Source organism: Callithrix jacchus, chromosome 5, assembly GCF_049354715.1.
Source record: "Callithrix jacchus isolate 240 chromosome 5, calJac240_pri, whole genome shotgun sequence".
NCBI classification, from domain to species: domain Eukaryota; kingdom Metazoa; phylum Chordata; class Mammalia; order Primates; family Cebidae; genus Callithrix; species Callithrix jacchus.
In genome coordinates this window covers 16,540,329-16,557,832 of record NC_133506.1, presented here as the reverse complement: position 1 = coordinate 16,557,832, position 17,504 = coordinate 16,540,329, and the positions used below count along the sequence as shown (strand labels likewise).

The following is a 17,504-nucleotide window of genomic DNA, read 5'->3' as shown; positions in this document are numbered from 1 at the left end:
TGTTCTGAGAATCAGACGATTATGTACTATGAGATGAATTTAGGGTTGTTAGATTTAGTACATAAATATATAGAACTCTCAGTTAAATTTGAACTTCAGAAAAAAAATGGGTATTTTTTTTTTTGCTATAAGTATGTTCCACATAGTGCATAGGATATACTTACAGTAAAATATTATTTGTTGCTTATCTAAAATTCATATTTAACTAAGTGTCCTCTATTTTATCTGGCAACCCTAGCTAAATGAGATGACTGGGTACTTGCATTGAGCAAAACATATTGTTGGTACTTATTTGTGATCGGTCGGCTCTGTAATAACACATTAAGGTGGTGGGAAATACAGCGGCACAGTGATACCAGCAAGCCTTGTCTTGAAGACTCATGAGGACGCATCACTCCCAGGTCCTAGTGCTGCCAAGTACTAATCACATGGGCGCCTCCTTAATTTCCAATGGTAAGGCTAGTTCCTCAACTCAAATTGATGGTGTTTCCCCAGGCTTTCAGGAGATTCAGAACATGTATCTATACTTCGGAGCTAGGACTTTTCTTAACTAATGACTCCCATTCTCACTCTTTCCAATCAGTCATATGCTAACAATGTGCAAAACAGGATGATTTGGTAAAGCTTCTGTTTTAAGCCAAGTTTCATAGAAGCACCACTAACTACTTTAATAAGGGAATACTTTAGGGATGAAGGGAGTGAGAAGAAGAAGATTGGGCAGAAAAAAGAGTTGAGCAAAATTATGGTCTCAGATGGAGCTTTATTTAGCTTGATCTCATGTGATTTGTGCCAGACTTGGCGGCAAGAGGGATGGCCTTCTGTACCCTGTTGCAGCTCATCATTGGCTGTGGACTTCCTCCAGGAGGAGGGTAAAGTATAATCTTCCAGGCATGGACACTCCCTTGCAGCAGAGGGCAGTGCTCTGAGGAAGCGGACAGGTCTGAGCCCTTGGTGAGCCTATCCTCATCGCAGATGATGGCTGAGTGAACGCCAGCTCCATAAAGGGATCTGGGCAGGACGTTGTTAGATTTGTGTCACTCAGGTATAAGCAAGCCTTCTAAAAGTTTTTGACCCTTTAGGACTAAGTGCCTGAAGTTATAACATCAGAATATCCACTGGGTTTCTCTTTAAAAAAAAAAAAATGCCACAGCAACTAGAGAGGAAAAGGAGAAGTAGCTGTACAACAAATAGGAATAGACAAAACTAAATAATTTTCCTCCACTAAGAAGATGAAAGAAAATTGGAGGGACACCATAAAAATTGATAAGTAGTACTGAATGAAGAATACTTTCCAATTTCATCTGCATGGTAATTTCGAGTCACAGATGAGGACAGTGAGGCACAAGCCTAGGAATCTGCCATGGTGAAGATGGAATTTACAGCCCAGAGACCACACTTGTAAGCACTTGCCAAAGTGACCAGAAGATAAGACATGACAGTACCTTTAGGACAAACCTCTTGGCCCATTGCCAAGTGAGTACAATAATCACACTCTTGGTGCTAGGGCAAAATTTTGAGAGATGCAGGCTTATCCCTGCAATTTCTCCACATGGTTCCCCTTGGCACCTCACAACTGCCTGCCAATGGCCCTGTGAAGGCAGATGGCCCTCACCTTCATGGATCACTGCTTTTCAAACTGGCTGACATTTGACTTTGGCTAGGATTCCTTTGTGGGTACTTTTCATATCACCTTGAAAGGTTAACTTGGGTAGGGTTTAAAGCTACCATTGTAGTGCTCCTCTGAATTTCAGATACAGTAAGCTGGGGTAATTCCTTCTTTCATGGAAAAAATAAATGTGGAAATCACCACTGGATCCTTGATCTAATCTTTAAATGACTGAATCCTATAGAAAAAAAATTCAGAAGCTATCTTAGGATCCCTGATTGTGTGCTCAACAGGGAGCACTACACTTGGGGCTGAGGCTTCTTTTTTCACCCTAGCAACAGGTGCATTGGCAAGTGCTTCTGTTGGCCACACTCCTCATTTCTCAGTTTTATGCAGCAGAGGATCAAGTTACCCCAGCACTCGGCGATGGCCCCCAGCATGCAGCACCATCTGTCAGAAAACTCCATCTGGGGGCAGAAAAGCCAGTGCCCACAACTCAGAGGATACAGAGTGAGTGAGGTTCCAGTGTCCTTTGGCCATCAACTATTCTTTTCAGATAGGTTTTGGCCTGTGGGTTTGCCATGCATGCCTTTCTAGGTGGCATGAAGAGTACAGGTGTGTGTTGGTCAACTCCAAGGTCAGGAGCATGAAGGGACAGGCAAGCAGGAATCTGCCTGAGGAGGAAGGATCCACCTAGCCTTCATCTCCTAGTCTGAGCATTTGTTTGGTAACTGCCAGGAAAAAAGAGTAAATGCAAACAACACTCACTGTTTTTTGAGGCACGTCATTGGACTGACGTTGTTGGCCCTGAAGTTGTGTATGATTGATCTCAGGCCTTCTACCCATTGCTGAAAGAAAAAGAAAAAAGATTTTTGGTGAGCAATTCTGCTGGAGTCACATAGAGTGGTTTTTATTAGATAGATTGTATCCGTTTTGCATAAGAAAAACACAAACTCTCCTTTTGTCCCTTTCCTGTTGCACAGCTGTTTATATTTTGCATGTTCATATTTTATTCCTTAATAAACAGCTTTCATTCTTTCCATGAAGACAAATGTGCCATCTATCGTGCCATTAAACACTGGGCTGCCACAAAGGAATGCTGCCCACTGGTTGACTTGTGAAGCTTTCTATTTGGAGTTTGTTTAAATATAAGCCCTTTTTCAGTTGCTGGCAATCTTAGTCATTTCCAACCAGCATTATACAATACATAATGACATATTTTGCTATTTTCATTTTACAGGATGAATGCATAGGGGTTCATCAATTTTATTGTGTGATCCTTTGTTACATATCTTACCTATGTTTTCCAGCAAAGCCTTAAAAAGTAAAACATTCTTTGATTGCCAGGGTGATCAGAGCAAACAGCGATGTGCTCACATAATTTCTGAAAGGACTTGGACCTCACTTTAGTTCATACCATCACTCCATGGATTTACAAGGACAAGCGAAGGGACATTGTGCATGGCAGTAGAGGAATTTGGGTCTCTAAAGGGGCATTTACTAGAAAAGCTTAGCCCATGAATTAAGGCCAGCTCTACCCTTGGGTCCAAAAACTGATGCCAATGAATGCCATAAAAGAATCATACCCTTGGCAAAACGCTTCATAGAAAATTGATATTGTGGGTTAAACACAACTGTGGCCCACACATAAACCAATTCCTTAGCTTCTTAGGTCTACAGCCTGACTGCTTATATTTATAGCTTAGTGCTGAGGAAGGAAAAATACTTTGGAATAGATAGTAATATAGACCTAAACTCTATCTGCACTGTCTAGTATGGTAGCCATTAGCCACATATGGCTATTTAAATTTAATGAACATAAAGTTCACTGTCTCACATTCATTAGTCACATTTTACATGCTTAAACGCAACATGGGGTGGATGGCTCAGAAAGTGCATAAAGAACATTTCCATCATCACAGATGGGGCTGTTGGACAACACTGCCTAGTAGAACCATGTTTTTAAAAAGTCAAGGAATTTAATCTCTGTAAGGGCAAAGGTGATAACTGCATTCTAACAGAGTACAGTTTTCTTTTACTTTGTTTTTTGGCTGTTTTACCTTTCTTTTAATTGTGGTAAAATGGACGTAACATAAAATTTATCATCTTCATTTTTTTTTTTGAGATGGAGTCTCACTGTGTCGCCCAGGCTGGAGTGTAATGGCACGATCTTGGCTCACAGCAACCTCTGCCTCCTGGGTTCAAGCAGTTTTCCTGTCTCAGCCTCCTGAGTAGCTGGGAATTGCAGGCACGCACACCACACCAGGCTAATTTATGTATTTTTAGTAGAGACAGGGTTGGCCAGGATGGTCTCGAACTCCTGACCTCGTGATCCACCCACTGTGGCCTCTCAAAGTGCTGGGATTACAGGCATGAGCCACTGTGCCCAGCATCTTCACTATTTTTAAGTGAAAAGTTCAGTGGCATTAAGTACATTCACGTTGTTGTGCAACCAATATAACCAGCCATCTCCAGAACTCTTTTCATCTTGCAAAACTGAAACTCCATATCCATTAAATAAAAACTCCCCATCTCCCCCTCCTCCCTGCCCTTCATAAATGTTAATACCAGTCTCCTTTCTGTCTCTATGATTCTGACTACTCTAGTACCTCATATAAGTGGAAACATGCAGAATTTGTCATTTTGCAACTGGCTTTCTTCACTTAGCATAATATACTCAAGGTTCATCCATGCTCTACTGTGTGTCAGAATTTCTTGCCTTTTAAAGGCTCAGTAAGACGCGTATCCATTCATCTCTGATAGACTCCTTGTCTATTGTGAATTGTGTGTCTACTGCGAACATTGGTATATAAATAACTCGAGTTACTGCTTTCAATTCTTATTTATTGATGAATAACCAGATGTAGTACGTCTGGATCATGTAGTAATTCTATTTTTAATTTTTAAAGAAAATACCATATTGTTTACTATCATGGCTGTACCATTTTTGTACACTAACAAAAGACTGCAAATGCAACAAGGGAACACTTTTGCTCAAAGGTGCTAATTTGTCTACATCTTCAACAGCACTTGATATTTCCTGGGGTTTTTTTGTTTGTTTGTTTGTTTTAAAAAAAATAGTAGCCATTCTAATGAGTGTGAATCTAATAGTTTTTACTGATCCTGATCATACCTAACAGTTTTCTGAGGGAAGACTTAGGGCTTACAAGAGGTAAATTTTCTTTTGTAACTAGCAAAGGCAGAGCTGTAAATAGCATCGAAAGCCTCAGTGAAGTCAGGATTCTGAAGGAGGAGGAAGAAATGAAATAGCAGAATTAAAAGAAATGCCTCAATTATTTTTCATCAGCAGACCTCACTTCCTCTGTCAGGCTAAATATGGACTATAACTCCCTGGAGACTATCAAATATCCTGTTATTGACCTAACAAACCACAGGCCCACACAGAGTTTCCCAAGAATATACAGAAAAAGCACAAATAATTGGGTTGGCATTAACTGGGAAGCATTTTCTCAACCTGCAGGCTTATTACATGTTCCAAAACACAAAACAAAGTCCACAGTTTCTTAGGACAAAAAAAAAGTGAATGATTTCTGAGACTGTTCACTAGGCTTTTTCTGATCATTCTAATTTAGTTGTTTCTTAAAATTAATTACAGAGACGGTGTGCTTTGAAGAGGCTTAAACAACTTTCATCCATCTTTTGAACATATAACGCTGTGAGGAATCTTGTTTATTCTGATGGAAAGGTCAGTGAGAGTGACCTTTAAGGCCATCATTCCAGTGACAGGGCCCACACTTTAGTTAGTAGGAAATGCCACCAGCATCCTCAGAAGCCCTAAAGGGCACTAGGAGGGAAGGTTGCTGCTTCTTTCTTCTTGCAATGATGAAAGTGAGGTCAATTGCCTTGTCTAAGGTCACAGAGCAGCTGGCGCAGGGCAGACAGGCAACAAGAGCTCTGGGTTACATTCTTCATGTCGGGAATTTTAATTTTCACCCAATGGCTTGCCCACACTTCTTTCTTTATGACACGGTAAAGGCCCCGTCTATTGTCATTCAGGTAAAGTACACGTAACATAACAAGGGCAAAGGACTGTAGGAAAAATGTTAATGCTTCGTCTCGTGATTGTTTTTAACATATAATAGATGAAATGCCAGCAGGTGTCAGCAGAGCCCTGGAGTTTTGTTGGAAAGTTAGACCAGGAGTGAACTAGATGCCTATCAACTTGTTTAACGGTTTCCAGAATAACAGAAGCAATACACCATGAATCGGATATTTTTTTGAATTGCTGAAAATAAGTTTGTGTGCTAATCATCTACACAGTGACCAGGAGGCACATTTTCCAGTCCTTGGAACACAGTCATTGGCTGGATGGTGACATGCTCTGGAGAGGACTGCTGCCACACTGGGCACTTTGCTTTTGGCCCAGCCACCCCAAGCCGAAGCCTGAGCCTGGGTGCCACCCCAAGCCGAAGCCTGAGCCTGGGTGCTGGGGAACCAGACCAAAGGAGGGAGTTGGCTCCGACGTTCAGATCAGCATGGTTTCTCTGCTTCCCTAGCAGCTTGTTAACTGTTACTCTTCTCCCATCTTTTTTAACCTTTTCTAACCATTTCTAAGTTAACTTCAAGCGTATTGCAGCCCTTCTAACAAGGGGAAAAAGAAAGACTCTTCAAGGGATTTGAGGGCTTGTGCTGAATTGTTTGTGGGGCAAGGAAAGAAAGAGAAGCTGCCTCTAATTCTCTCCTGGAACTTTTGACCTGTCCTCTGGGATTCCTTAAATTTATTTTTACCACTCAGGCCCTGTCCAGCATCCAGGCAAATGTCTAGACCTTGCCCTTATCCATCTATTACCTTTGCCCCCAGAACATTAGGACTGACATAGCCTAAAATAATAATCCCTTTCCCATGAAAATACAAATGTAGAGTGATACAGATACAACAAACCCAGACCAAAAATACTATAAACTTACACTGAGCATATATCTTACTTTTTTCTTTTAAAAATAATGGCTAGGGGGTTTCCCCCACATTATGAAAATGATATTTAAATGTGCTTCATAGGAAAATGTAAAGCAAAGAAATATACAGCAAAAAGTAAACATCACCCTAAATCTCATGACTTATATTAAAAGTTGGCCAACAATAACATTTTGCTATTGATATTTCTTTCTTTCTTTCTTTCTTTTTTTTTTTTTTATTTTGAGATGGAGTCTCCTTCTTGTTGACCAGGCTAGAGTGCAGTGGTGTGATCTCAGCTCACTGCAGTCTCAGCCTCTTGGATTTAAGCAATTCTCCTGCCTCAACCTCCTGAGTAGCTGGGATTACAGGCACCTCCCACCATGCTTGGCTAATTTTTGTATTTTTAGTAGAGATGGGGTTTTGCCATGTCGGGTAGGTGGGTCTCGAACTCCTGAGTTCTGGTGATCCGCCTGCCTCAGACTCCCAAAGTGTGCTGGCATTACAGCCAGAGCTACTATGCCTGGCCTACCGGGCTAATTTTTTTTGTGCTTTCAGTAGAGATGGAGTTTCGCCATGTTGGCCAGGCTGGACTCAAACTCCTGACCTCTGGTGATCCGCCTGCCTCAGCCTCCCAAAGTGCTGGGATTACAGGCGTGAGCCACCGTACCCGGCCTGCTATTGGCATTTATAACCTTTCTCTAGGCACAGGTTTTTGGTTACCTAAAAACACTAGTCCTGTTACTCATCAGGCAGCACAACTTCAGGCACAGTTCTTGTTCCTTTATCTCAATCTTATCTCTAAGGTTTTGAGCCTGAAGAATTATATATAGTCTTTAAAGAAGCATATTGTCAAAGGAAAAATAAACAGAGAACCTGTGGCAGTCTCCAAGTTTGTGACATAATTTTCTCCAAAGGAACTCAATAGTGTCTTCTTTCATCTTTTGATATTTGGCTCACTGCTTTCACAGAAGAGGCTACTAGTGAAGGCATCTTAACTAAGTTGTTCAAAAGTTAACTACAGGCTTGCTATTAAAATATAGTCCAAGGACCAGCAGCATCAGGATCACCCAGGAACTTGTTAAAATGCAAATTATCAGGCCCCAGGCTTAATCGGTCTTTTGGATGGGAAATAGAAATCTTTTAGCCTTCCACTTGATTCTTTTGCAAACACATGTTTAAGAAGCACTGTTCTAAACTCTTACTATTCAAACAGCTCCTAGGCCAACAGCATCAATACCATCTACCAGCTTGTTAGGAATGCAGCGTCCCAGGTCTTATCCCAGAACCATGGAATCAGAATCTGCATTTTAGCATGATCCCCAAGTGACTGGTGCACACATTAGAATTTGAAAACCATAGGTCTAAAGAGAAGCCCTCCCAACAACTTGAAGGTCTCCTTCCACTGCCCATATAAGATGTGGGTTTGGTTTCTTTCTTTGACACACAACAAAATATCAAATACAGGCAGCTTATAAACAACAGAACTTTATTTCTCACAGTCTGGGGGCTGGGGAATCCAAGGCACCAACAGATTTGGTAGTGGCTTTCTAGTTCATAGATGGTGCCTTCTAGCTGTGTCCTCATGCAGTGGAAAGGGAAAGGGGGCTATCTGGTGCCTCTTAAAAATAAGGACACTAATCCCATGCCTGAGGCCTCCACGCTCCTAATCTAATCACCTCCCAAAGTCCCCATACCCTAATACCATCATCACCTTAGAGGGTAGGATTTCAGCTTATGAATTTTGGTGGGGCATAAACACTTAGGCCACAGCAGTTTCCTATTGGAGTTGCTGTTTCCGAGAGTGACTACACATGGGATATCCCATCTCACATTGATGGCCCTGGGAAGAGCCCCACCATTCCAGATCCACTCTTGGTTTTTGTCATGTCCCACCCAACCTGGGCTGAACAAATGTGTTCACTAGAATGGAAACTCTGACCTGTACCTTTTTAGGGGATTGAAGTTCACATTTTGTGTATTTGGGAGCAAGAGGATGCAGGATGCTACGGGCAGCAGCTTTCATCTTCCCTATGTCTGAGCTATGAGAATAATCAATTACAGGGAACATCTGAAATACTTAAAACATGAGAACTTCTTGGTATCTGCAACTCACAAATCTAGATCGAAGGAGGTTTTTTTTTTTTGTTTTTCTTTTGCCTTTTTTTTTTTTTTTTTTTTTTTGAGACAGGGTTTTGTTCTGTGGCCCAGGCTGGAGTGCAGTGGCCAGAATTATGGCTCACTGCTGCCTCTACCTCCCTGGGCCCAGATGATCCTCTCACCTCAGCCTCCCAGAAGCTGAGACTACAAGTGTGTGCCACCATACCCAGCCAATTTTTGTATTCTTTGTAGAGATGGGGCCTTGCCATGTTGCCCAGGCTGGTCTCAAACTCCTGGACTCAAGCTATCCACCTGCTCTGGTCTCCAGAAGTGCTGGGATTACAGGCGTGAACCACTGCACCTGGCCTGTTTTTGTTTAAGTGAATGGGGATAAGAAAAAGCATTTTTCACATAGCTACTTTCAAGGTGCCTAGTTGCTCTATCAATTAGTTTTAATCTGCTTAAATAATGTCAGAAATGTATATAATTTGAAATATAGCTTTTGACTCCTTTGTACTGATAGTTCTGTTAAGATCTAAAGGGCATTCAAGGGAAATAAGACCCATTTCCATGCACTTGGAGCAAAGTATGAAGCTTTTCAAGTAAAGATTTCCACAGGATCCAATCTTGTCTAAGATAGGATTTCTTATAAGGTGCTTAGATATAAAATTACAACATTTCACAAATCTCCAGATGAATGCTATTCAGTGCAGCAACTACACCTTCATCTTAAGCTAGAAATTTAGTTTCATGAAGGCATTTGAGGTTTAGCTTGCCACAAAATACAGCCAGTGCCTCAGATTCTAAAACAGAGACTGTAAATAAATCACCACCAACATGTTTTCTCTTATGAGTCGATAAAAGCACAGCAAATGAAATCATTTCATTTGGATCAGGAGAAAGCTTAGTTGGCATTACATTGTCAGTATTTAAGTTTGAGGGCAGGCTAAAGGGAAGAGTCCTGCTGGTCCACTGTTAAAAGAACTGTGCGGATAGCACTTAGAGACCAGACTGGAAGTTCCCATCTGCTGTGGTACATCAGAATCACCTAGGGGACTTCTAAGACATTTCAGAAGCCTGGGTCTCACCCTAGAGATTCTAACTAATAATTAGAATGTGCTTGGACTATAGATCTGCTTTTTAAACACTGTAGATAATTCTAACATGAACCTATAGTTGAGGACCATTGTACTAGATGATGTGAACTAAATTTTGTTTGGGCAGGTGTTTCTCAAACTTTAATGTGCATTTGGATCACCTGGTTGCGTTTAAGAACCATAGCATTGGACTCCGTAAGCCTGGCGTCTGCACTGAGATTCTGCATTTCTAATGAGCTTCCAAGAGATACCAGGTAGACATTTGGGCTTGCCAGATTCCTGTGCCCTGAGCTCACAAGGATACCAGGGCTTATACATTTCTAGACAAACTGCATATCTTGAATACCACGAAGAACTCCACCAAAGAAAAGGAAGTTCCAGTCTATATTGTGCCAGAGATTCTCAAGTGAGGGTCTCTTGATCAGCAGCTTGAGCATCATGTAGAAGCTTTCCAAAAGTGCCCATTCTCAGGCCCTGTCCCAAATCTACAGAATCAGTCGACTTGGGGGTAGGGCCTACTAACCCGCACTTTAACAAGCCTTCAGGTGTCTATAATGCAGCAACCACTCCAGTAGGTGAGTATTAGAGCACCTGGTGCTAATAAGAGAGAAAATTAACTGAAGAGAGTGTGTAGGTGGCCACTGGAGAGTAGGGTTGTCTTATTTTGAATTCATTTTACTGAGGTATAATTTATATATAATGATTGACCTTTAGACTTTGATTCAAATTTTTCAAATTCCAACTAATCACCCTTAGGGTTGAGTACTTAAAATTTTAAATTCTCCTTCCCGTTCTGGATGAAAATTCACACACATCCCACTGCATGTGTTGAAGTATTTTAAAGAAAGTTACAGGCAACATAAAAGCAATGCAGACAGCCATAGGGAGGTTGAATAAGAGGATATTTCACAGCCACAGGAAATTCAGGAGCTGGTGATTTTCAGAATCTCATCAGGCAGCAGGGAGCCGGCCCAGAGGAAGATTGTTGGAAGTTACAGCTCCTCCTGCTTGAGATAGTTCTGATCTGGAAGACCTGGGCTTCTTGGGAGAACTCTTACTAGATGATTCCGTACAGAAACCAGACAGAGGTTTCCTTCCTAGAATTGGGGTCCATGATCAGAACATGACTTGGGCAACCAAATGTCCAGTCCAGACCTAAGGACCAAGGCCAGAGCCGACAGAGAAGCAGGAGTAGCCAGAGGCTAAGGGCCAGCGTTCCCAAAGCCTGGGTCCTGTTCCCACAGCATTTGGCCCAGGTCTGAGGCCTGGGAATTATAAAACCCCAGTGGCAGGGATGGAGAGTGGAGAAACTGATGGTACAGGCAGGACTTGACAACTGCAATCAACATTTTATCTTTCAAAGGTATTCATCTAGGACACTAAATCCAGCGTAAAACTGAAAAGGAACAAAACCACTAATGTTTGTGTAACACAGACCAACTTCTAAATCATGTTAAGTAAAAAGTAAATAATTTATCTCTTTCATGTCAGCTGATTTCTTCTGGCTCCACCAAGGACAGATTAAGTGCAAGTACTAAATGTTAGTCTCACAAGATATCAATGTCAGTGTTGGAAACGCCCACATGCCCATGGGGCAAGAGGGGAATTCACTATCAACTGTTGGGGCAAGAAAGATAGACTTTCCTGCATAATAAAGGAGCCAAGCTGCCATCCTGCACAAGTCCAGTCGATAAACCCTGGATAGAATGCTACGTCAATGAGCCTGTGATAATGACTGACAGCAACTTACTTCTTAAACTGGTGGCTAACATGCAAGAGGAGTTTGGCCTTCTAAAAGTAAAAAGACAACTCAACATTAATTTCAAAAGCCCTTGGCAGGTCAATAATAATCCTCATAAAGTTTTCAAATTCCAAAAGAGAAGAACTGAAAGCGGTGAGGGGAGCAACTGAGGCCTCTTCTTCTTGACACAGTCTGAAGCTACAGAGTACAGCCGATGCAAGTGAAAGACGAAATGTATTAAGTACCATGTGATTCTTAAATCACCCTCAGAGCATGGTGAATGAGTATTTAGGCAAGAAACAAGCTGCGATCTATGAGTAGGGGTGGCAGTGTTTGAAAGATAGAACTGAATGGGTAAGGATAACATTTATACATTCCTAGACAAAATTCATTAGTCACTCCCAGAGAGTCAAAACAGTATCAGCCTGGCTGGTTATCTTGATTAACACTGGGCTGTTAGGTTAAAAAGGGCCTCTAAATAGTCACAAGGAAAAAGAGGACACCTGTGCTGCTCTTGGTCATCACTCAGAAGCCACAGGCCAAACTTCCAAACCAAATGGCTTTCTTTGTTAGCGTCCCTAAGAGACAATTTTTGCATTGCATAAGCCTGTTTCTATATATTAATAGATACCCTGTAGTAATGTCCTATTGGATCTATAGAATCTTGTCACAAATAACTGCATTTATTTCCAAATATCTACTACAATAAATATATGTGCAAAAGATCAGGAGGGAAAAATATATATATACAGAGTATACTTACATTAATGCCTATGTTCACTTGTGCTTCTGATTTTAGATAAACAACATATGATGTTCTTTAGTGCCTCAAAAACCACAGAGAAACTACATTCCTGTACCCCCAGAAATCTTTCAAAAAGAAAATAAGATATTTGGTTTATTTTATGTAACATTACTTGGCATCCACAAAGAAAGCTCTAATAGAATGGAAGGATTTTTAAATGTTGAGAAAATTAAAAGCATCATCTCATGCCAATCAGCAACCTCCAGTTTTTGACAGCATACTTTTGGTCTCGACTCTGTCAATTCTGTAAAATTCTGTTGGTTTGGGAAGAGTAAACAGCTGGTGAATTGAAAGGTGTTCATAAAGTTGTTTCTTTCGTTGATGGCCTGTATTTATAACCCCCAACATCACATTCTTCCTGACATGTACTTGTCGACAGTGTTGGCAAATTAAGTCATGCCAAAGTAAACAGTATTTCAACTTGGTGACAATCCTACCTGCTTAGCCTGAGATCAATATAATCAATCAAGAAGGCTTTGTCTAACTCTCATCTAGGCAGCATCGACCAATTTAGTTCAGGCAAATCAAATCCTACAAATGAAATAGGACTTTCAATATAAGAGCTACGAAAAAATCTAAATCGGTGGCCTTGAGTTTCATTATCCGATTCTTTATCTTTTAAAGTCTCCCTACACACAGCAGAAAAAGGCGGGGAGTGAAGACAACTGCAAGTGGAAAAATAGGGAAAATAAATAGAATATTTATGGTAAATAGGAATAAATGAATGCCTAGATTACATCACTGTTTTGATACTTCTGGGAAAATATTGAGCTGAATAGTACCTCTATGGCAAAACTTACTGACTTTTCTTCAGTGCCACATTGGTTCTGAAAGATTTTAATGGACTCCTATCAAAACAAACAGTTTAGGAAACAGCTGAATAGCTTTCCTCCTTGCTGAGATCCACATAAGAATAATACTTCTTCTGAAAGTGCTACCAGAAAACCTTTCTAAAGGCTTTCTCACACTTAGCTGACCAAGGAACCCCTCTTTATATGTGGACTTTTTTGAGGTATCATTTCTTTAGGTCACTAATTCAGGAAGTACTATTGTATGACTGTATCTCCCACAGATAATGATGTTAAAACATTTGCCTAAAAAGTACATTAACATCACACAATGTTACAGCTGAAAGGGGCTGTTTCCACCCCAGTTTTTATACAGATGAGAAAAATAAACCAAGTGGCTGGGCACAGTGGCTCATGCCTGTAATCCCAGCACATTGGGAGGCTGAGGTGGGCAGATCACTTGAGGCCAAAAGTTTGAGACCTGCCTGGTCAACATGGTGAAACTAGTCTGTACTAAAAATTAAAAATTAGCCGGGTGTGGTGGCGTGCACCTGTAATCCCAGCTACTTAGGAGGCTGAGGCATGAGAACAGCCTGAACCCGGGAGGCAGAGGTTGCAGTGAGCTGAGAACTTACCACTGTACTTCAGCCTGGGGGACAGAGTGAGACTCTCAGAAAAAGAAGAAAAAGAAGCCAACTGGAGTTGCAGCACAGGGTGGTGGTGGAATTCAGGATCTAGAGCACTAGAGCCGAGCCACTGCCTGAGTTCAAAACACCACTCACTGACCATACGGCCTTGGACGAGTCAAGTTACTCAGCCTCTTTGGGCCTATCTCTTTATTTGTAAAATAAGGATAATCATAATACCTATCCCACAGAGTTGCTGTGAGAGTTAAATGAGATAATGCATATCAAGCACTCTGAACAGTGTCTGACCCACAGTATATTTTCCCACCGCTGCTGCTACTATTATTAGTATTATTATTAGGGGTCAGGAAGTCTTTTCCATTAAAAGCCACATAACAAATATTTTAGGCTTTGGGGCCACATATGGTTCTCTGTTGTTTAGTTTTCCTTTTTTTTTTTTGGTTGTTGTTTTTAAACAACCCTTCAAAAATGTAAAAGCCATTCTGAGTTCACAGGACCAGGCTAAGGGCTGTGTTCAGACCATGGCCTGCACCTGCCATCCCCTGATTATGATCATTAAGTTACTTGGTCCAGATCATAGAGCTTGGAGGCAATAAAGTCTCTTCTAATATAAGGGATTCTACCCACGCCTTCACACAATCAATTTTGAATTATGCCACACAGATGAGAAAACATACAAATACATGTAGGCCCATGTTAGCATACATTATGTTCCCAATGGCAATTTTTGCTAGCCCTGGAAACTGGAGCTACGTGGAAAATGAAAAAGCAATTTAAAGTCAGTGACATATTTTCTCCCCCAGGGGCCAAAAGGTGAAATATAAACTTCACATTATGCTTCTGGTGCAATTAGAGTAATTCATTTTGCATTCCCTTGGTGGAGTCATTTGATAACACTTGCAACTAGGACAAAATGAGCTCCTCTGGGCTGGGCCTAGAGTCTCTTCTTATGAAACCTGTCAAGTTCATGAAATGCAGTGGCGAGAAAGGCTCCAGCATTGAAAACCCTGTGCCCCATGAAGAGCACAGCATTCCAAACAGAAGTGTCAAAAAGACTGGAAGATTTCTAAAACAGCAAGAACTTAACGCCCATGAAAATCTACCTCACGGATCATGAGGATTTACAGTTACCTAAGAAAAAGTTTTAATTTCACCAGGAACATGCATATAATAAAAATGTTAAATAATAAAATGCAGTATATTAAACAGCATGAGTCCAACTGCTTATAAAAAGGAAATTGTGTGTGGATTAAAAAGACTCAGAGTGGTTGCCAGTGCTGTGGGGAGAGGGGACCGCTTATTGGGCATGGAGTTTCCTTTGGGGGTGATGAAAATGTTTTAAAAGTATGTAAAAGTGGTGCTTGCTCAACATTGTGAATGTACTAAATGGCACAGAATTGTTCACTTTAAAATGGTTAATTTTATGTTATGCAAATTTCACTTGAATTAAGAAAAGACACAGAAGGGAGAATGCACTCTAGGGGATTTTTAGTTTCTTTTTTTCTTTTTTACTATCCTGTACTTTCTACGTAGAATGCAGTGCAACTACATCCTCCACCATGAGCAACATTCCTTTAGCATTCAGGAAACGCTAGTCAACAGTATAAAAACACACTGTCCACGCAAATGTTTAAATGACCTTGTCAACATGGTCAGTGTAGTTTGCAGACAACCTGGGAGCTAAGCGAAGCCTTGAGGCTTCTTTTTCATCCTTCGAGGCAACCACTTCACTGATACAGGTGACAAAATTCCCTGAAAACAGCAGCAAACCTCCTCTAGCTTCAGCTGCATATTCCTGAAGAAGCATTTTGACAGGGAGCTTTTAAGTCAGCCCAGCACTAAGAGAAATGATAGCTAAAAATCCACATTTAATTCCTTATGAAAGTAGGAGGTTTCAAAGAAAAAAACAAAAACAAATATAGACCTTTTCAGGATGTCAGAGGCCTAGAGATGTATACCACAGAGACAGAGAAGACAGGGCTGGCCCCATGGACAAGCCCCTGAGGATCCTACGTAGTGTATGATCTCCATCCTATTGCATCACCCATAGCAGGTCATGCAACTAACAGATTCCTCAGAGAACAAATTTTAAACAAATTCATTGTTCCTTTTTTGCCCTGACCCTAAGTAACCAGGCCCTCAATTTCTGATTAGCTGTATCATCATACTCACAGTTAATTAGACTTAGAATCTGGTCTCTATTTTAGCTTCTCTACCCAGGAACAAAATATCTCTGGACTCCACATTAAGTGTTTCTCAGGTTTTTCCTTCTTGTATAGCTGATTGAAGCCAAGAACAACTGGTTTTCTTGCATTCTGTCTGAGGATCCCTCAACCTTTAACGTGCACAGGAAGGACCTGGAATGACTTCTCTTCCCTCACTTCTCCAACCATAGAGCCTCCTATCCTAGTAGCTGACTCCTGGTGTCATGGGGATATGGTCCAGGATAAGCTTATCTAGGGAGATCCATGTGTATATAAGTGTCCTGTCAGAGCAACTAACCTGGATCATCCTTGAATCCTGGGACATTTTATTTTGCAAAGAGGGTCCTTCCTTAAGTCTTAGAAGAGAAAGTGACTTCAAGGGACACATGGTACAATTCCTTCTTTTACAAATGAGGATTAAAAAGACTAATATAATTGAAATAATTTACCCAAGTTTCTGTTTCATCAAAAAATAATTCTTGGATGAATAGCTGAATGAAGAAATCAAGGAAAAAAACAGGTATCTTTCATTTAAAATGCTGTTAAGGTGAACACATTAAGTCAATATTAGCATTCACTTTAGTGCAACTGTGTTAACGCTACATGCTGCCTGACATCTATAGCTAGAGTTCTAAATGATCCACAGACATGTCTGTTATTTTGCACAATGTTTAAAAAAATGAGTTATCAACTTTTAATATCAAGAGATTTCATGCAAAAAATCCAGATGTTCAGTATTAAATGGACACGAAAACAACAATCTAGAAACCTCAGGCCCATGTTTTTGTAATTAGGAAACTACCTGGAAGTGGAAATCCCCCCCTCAACAGCATATGTGCACTACAACTTGCTAAAGTCCACACCCCCCCATATTTGTCTTTGCCTGACACTTTTTCAGCTATTCTTATCATCTCCCTGGCTCCCACAGGCAACTGAGTTCACGAAATCTGGTCTAAAGGAACTACTGCACAAATAACTTATTTGATGATGTACAAATAAATAATTCAGAGTTCAGAGAGAGCCATCACGGATGAGACACTCAGGTAGCAGCTACTAGGATAGATGGTCTTGCAGGAGCAAATGGAGCAGAGAGGGCAAGGAAGAAGCAGCCATAGAGGGAAAAGATGGTCATGGGAGGCCCCAGAAGACCAATTTCACCAGCTCCACAGATTCTCTGATGAATCTGATGAACACAGCCCATGTAAGGCAGAGATTGATGGTCCATAAATTCACCCCAGCAACAGAAATAACAATAAAACCCATTATCTTTTTTTGGCAAAAAGAAAACTCTTAGGTGGGGTGGAATATTTAAATTTAAGAATATGCACTCAGTTACTTGCTCTGATTCATAGCTCTGCACTGTGGAAAGCTTCTTAATGCCCCCCTCTCATTGATTTGTTTTCAATGAACTCAAAAGAACTTCAAGAAAAACAATTAACAAGAAAATGTCAACTTTCAGTCCTGGAAAAGTGAAAAAAACACACACACAAAAATACACACTAAATCCCACATTTGAGCCTCAAAAACGATCGAGGCAATGTGATGAAGAAACTTTTATTAGTATACTACGGTTTGGGTGATCAGCAGGTAGTTCAGATTTA

At 40.8% G+C, this 17,504-nt stretch overlaps 1 protein-coding gene across 9 annotated transcripts in view; it reads right to left on the bottom strand.

Annotated features, from left to right (window-relative positions):
- Positions 1 to 17,504, bottom strand: part of PLCB4 (phospholipase C beta 4) — a 397,376-nt gene that overhangs the window by 105,400 nt on the left and 274,472 nt on the right. For all 9 annotated transcript variants that reach the window (XM_078371334.1, XM_078371335.1, XM_078371336.1 and 6 more), the window contains one exon: positions 2,375 to 2,454. In XM_078371334.1, the coding sequence (XP_078227460.1) occupies positions 2,375 to 2,454 (80 nt within the window). The remainder of the gene's footprint in view (positions 1 to 2,374; positions 2,455 to 17,504) is intronic.